This window comes from Charadrius vociferus, unplaced genomic scaffold, assembly GCF_000708025.1.
Source record: "Charadrius vociferus isolate BGI_N301 unplaced genomic scaffold, ASM70802v2 scaffold929, whole genome shotgun sequence".
Classification (NCBI taxonomy): Eukaryota; Metazoa; Chordata; class Aves; order Charadriiformes; family Charadriidae; genus Charadrius; species Charadrius vociferus.
Genome location: NW_009649945.1, coordinates 29,074 through 32,991, shown reverse-complemented (window position 1 = coordinate 32,991; position 3,918 = coordinate 29,074). Strand labels below are relative to the sequence as shown.

The 3,918-nt window shown below is 60.2% G+C and overlaps 1 protein-coding gene across 1 annotated transcript in view; it reads right to left on the bottom strand.

Annotated features, from left to right (window-relative positions):
• TBC1D25 (TBC1 domain family, member 25) overlaps positions 1–3,918 on the bottom strand; it is a gene marked incomplete at both ends in the record, with an annotated part of 35,366 nt that overhangs the window by 2,592 nt on the left and 28,856 nt on the right. The window contains 2 exons of the mRNA XM_009891439.1: positions 1,055–1,259; positions 2,545–3,913. Coding sequence (XP_009889741.1) covers positions 1,055–1,259; positions 2,545–3,913 — 1,574 coding nt within the window. The remainder of the gene's footprint in view (positions 1–1,054; positions 1,260–2,544; positions 3,914–3,918) is intronic.

The following is a 3,918-nucleotide window of genomic DNA, read 5'->3' as shown; positions in this document are numbered from 1 at the left end:
GGGGACGTGGGAGAGACTGGGAGCAGTCTCTCTGCAAACACAGGCAGCAACAGGGCTGAAACGGGATACTGGGAAGAAAAGGGAGGCACCTGGGGGGAACTGGGCTAACTGGGAGGGATGGGGGGGGCGGGGAACAGGGAGCAGCCTCAGCCAACGCAGGCAGCAATGGGACTTGGGGGCACTGGGAAGACCCCAGTGCTGGCCCCTCCAACCCCCGCCCAAGTGGGGACCCAGGCCCCCGCGCACCGCCCCTTCCCACACTACAACCCCTTCCCAGTCCATACTGGGAGCTCCCCAGTCCATACTGGGAGCCCACAGCCCTTTCCTAGTATGGACCCGGAACCGTAATCCCTTCCCAGTCCACTCTGGGAGACCCCAGCCCCTTCCCAGTCCATACTGGGAGCCCCTATCCCTTTCCATTATGGACTGGGACACCCCTTACCCTTCCCCATTCAACACTGGGAACTCCCTAGTTCATACTGGGAGCCCCACTTCCCTTCCCAGTCCGTACTGGGAGCCCTTATCCCTTTCCAGTATGGACTGGGACACCCCTTACCCCTCCCCATTCTACACTGAGAACCACCCAGTTCATACTGGGAGCTCCATTTCCCTTCCCAGTACAAACAAGAACCCCACGTCCCTTCCCAGTCCATACTGGGAGCCCCTATCCCTTTCCAGTACGGACTGGGACACTCCGTTCCCCTCCCCAACCCACATCGGGAGCCCCCCAGTTCGTACTGGGAGCCCCACTTCCCTTCTCAGTGCCAACAAGAACCCCACATCCCTTCCCGGTCCATACTGGGAGCCCCCAGCCCCTTCCCAGTCCATACTGGGAGCCCTCAAACGACAGTCATGGGCGTCAGGTTTATTCGCATCTTCGGCACCTCACAGACCCTCAGACGCCTGGGTCACTCCCGCGGGAGGGGGGGCAATAAATAAGGAGGGGGGTGAGAAGGCACCCAGGGTCGGGGCAGGGGTGGGAAGGAACTGGGTTGTAGTGGTCCATACTGGGAGATCCCATATGTGCATTAAGATCCCAGTCGGGGCGCCCTACCGGTCCATACTGGGAGAACACAAGGCCACGCGGGTGAAGAGATCCCGGGCAAGATGCTGTACTGGTCCATAGTGGGAGGACGCAAGGCCACACGGGTGAAGAGATCCTGGGCGAGATGCTCTACTGGTCCGTACTGGGAGGACACAAGTCCACATGGGTGAAGAGATCCCGGGCAAGATGCTGTACTGGTACATGCTGATCCGTACTGGGAGGACGCAAGGCCACATGGGTGAAGAGCTCCCAGTTGGCTGACGTACTGGTCCATACCGGTCCATGCTGGGATGGCTGAAGGCCATGTCAAGGCAGTGATCCCAGTTGGGATGCCGTACTGGTCCATCCCGCTCCGACCCAAGGCGATGCATACATGGGGCTCCCAGTTAGGGCCCCAGAACCTTCCTGGTCCATACTGGTCTGGCCCAAGGCAATGTAGATCCAGGAGCTGCCAGCTGGGACGTTGCAGTGGTTCATACTGGTCTACACTGGGATGCCCCAAGGGATGTAGAACCCCAGAGGGGAGGCACTGGGCTGTCCTGGTCCATGCTGGGGTGTCTCCGGATGCCCTGTGGGGATCTATGGGCTTCCAGGGGGTCTATACGTCTCCAGGGGGGTCTGTGGGGCCCCCATGTTGGCCTCCAAGTCCCCGTGATTTACCTACAGGTATTTATGGGGTCCCTGTGCTGCTCTACAGGTCCCCAGAAGGGACCTATGGGTCCCTATGGGGTGTCTGTGGGGTCTCTACGCTGTCTTATAGGTCCCCAAATTGACCTGTGCGTCCCCAAAGACGACCTACAGCCCCCATGGTGCACTACAGGTCCCCACGTTGACCTAGGAGTCCCCATGGTGGACAACAGGTCCCCAGAGAGGACCTATATATCCCCCAGGACGTCTATGGGGTCTCCATGGTGGCCTACAGGTCCCCGTGTTGACCTAGGGCTCCCCGTGGTGACTTCGGAGTCCCCAGAGAAGACCTAGAGGTCCCCATAGGACGTGTATGAGTCCCCACGTTGTCCTACCAGTCCCCACGTTGGCCTAAGTCTTCCCATGGTGGCCTAGGAGTCCACAAAGAGGACCTACAGGTCCCCACGTTGACCTAGGGCTCCCCGTGGTGGTCTAGGGGTCCCCAAACAGGACCTATAGGTCCCCATGGGATGTCTATGGGGTCCCTAAGTTGTTCTACAGGTCCCCATGCTGACCTAGGGCTCCCCGCGGTGGCCTAGGTGTCCCCAAAGAGGACCTACAGGTCCCCATGTTGACAAAGAGCTTCCCGTGGTGGCCTAGGGGTCCCCAAAGAAGACCTAGAGGTCTCCATGGGATGTCTGTGGGGTTCCTACGTTCTTCTACAGGTCCCCACGTTAACCTAGGGCTCTCCGTGGCGTCCGTGGGGCCGCCACATTGTCCCACACATCCCCGTGGGGTCCCAGCAGGGCTCCTGGGCCACCCCCAGCCCCCCAGTGCCCCTAGAGGTCCCCCTGGGGGCGCCCCCCCCCAGCCCTCCAGGTAGCGGGCGAAGAGCCCCTTGGCACGGCGCAGGACGCGGGGCAGGTGGTGACGCCGCACCAGGCGGTCGAAGTGCATGGCCACCTCATTGTAGTCCCCAGCCCGTGCCATGACGGCCTCCCGCTGCTCCAGCAGCATGGCCAGGCAGAGGAAGAGGAGGAAGGGGTTCCCCTGCCCCAGCTCCTCTGGCGGTGGCAACGGTGCCCCATCATCCTCCAGACCCACCTCCTCCTCCGAGGATGAGGAGGAGGACGACGAGGAGGAGGACGATGAGCACGAGTCCTCCCAGGCCCAACCGCCCCCCCAGGGGTCCTCGGGGCCATCAGCAGCCACCCTGCCCGTGCTGGGGTCATCACATACCTCTTCAGCGTCGTCACCAACCTCTCTGGGAGAGTTGAGGGTGCTGCCATCTTTGAGGGCATCACCGATCTCTTTGGGGGCCTCGGAGTATCTGCCGACCTCTTTAGGGTCTTTGCCAACCTCTTTGGGGTCTTTGCCCATCTCTTTGACTGTGTCGGGGTCTCCACCAATCTTCTTGGAAACACCGCGTTCATCGCTGACTTTTTCCAGGATGTTCAGGTCTTCACGTACCTTCTTAGAGATATTGTGACCTTTGCGAATCTTCTTGGAGATGTTGGAGTCAGCACTGACACTGGGATCTTTGCCAGCCTTCTTGGAGATATCAGGGTCTCCACAAACCACCTTTGAGATGTTTGGTTGTTCACCAGTCTCCTTGAGAGCACTGGCACCTTCGTCGCCTGTCTCAGGAACACCAGGGTCTTGGTCAACCTCCTTGGAGACATCGGGGTGTTCTCCAATGGCCTCAGGACCATCAGGGTCTTGGCCAACATCACTGGAGACTTTGGGATCTTCTTGGATACCTCTGCGGACCTTAGCACCACCTTGGACCTCCCTGGAGACCTTAAGGCCACCCTGGCCATCCCCAGGGACCTTGGCACTACCGTGGACATCCCAGGAGATCTTCGGATCCTTTGGGGCACTTGGGGAGCTGCCAGGACTACGTTGGACATCCCTGAAGACCTCAGGCTTCTCTCGGTCACCCCCAGCACTCTTGGAGCCACCTTGGACATTGCTGGAGCTCTTGAGATCATCTTGGCTATCCCCAAAGCTCTTGGGATCCTCCTGGATATGCCTGGAGCTCTTGGAACCCTCTTGGACATCGCTGGAGCTCTTTGGTTTCTCTTGGTTGTTGCTGGAGCTCGCAGGAACCTCTGGGACGTCTGTGGAGTCTTTGGAACCATCCTGGATGTTGCCGGAGCTCGTGGGACCCTCCTGGCCATCTCCGCAGGCCTCGTGGCCACCTTGACCACCGGTCGCCTCTGCAGGGGCCTCACCCTCCTCCTGCC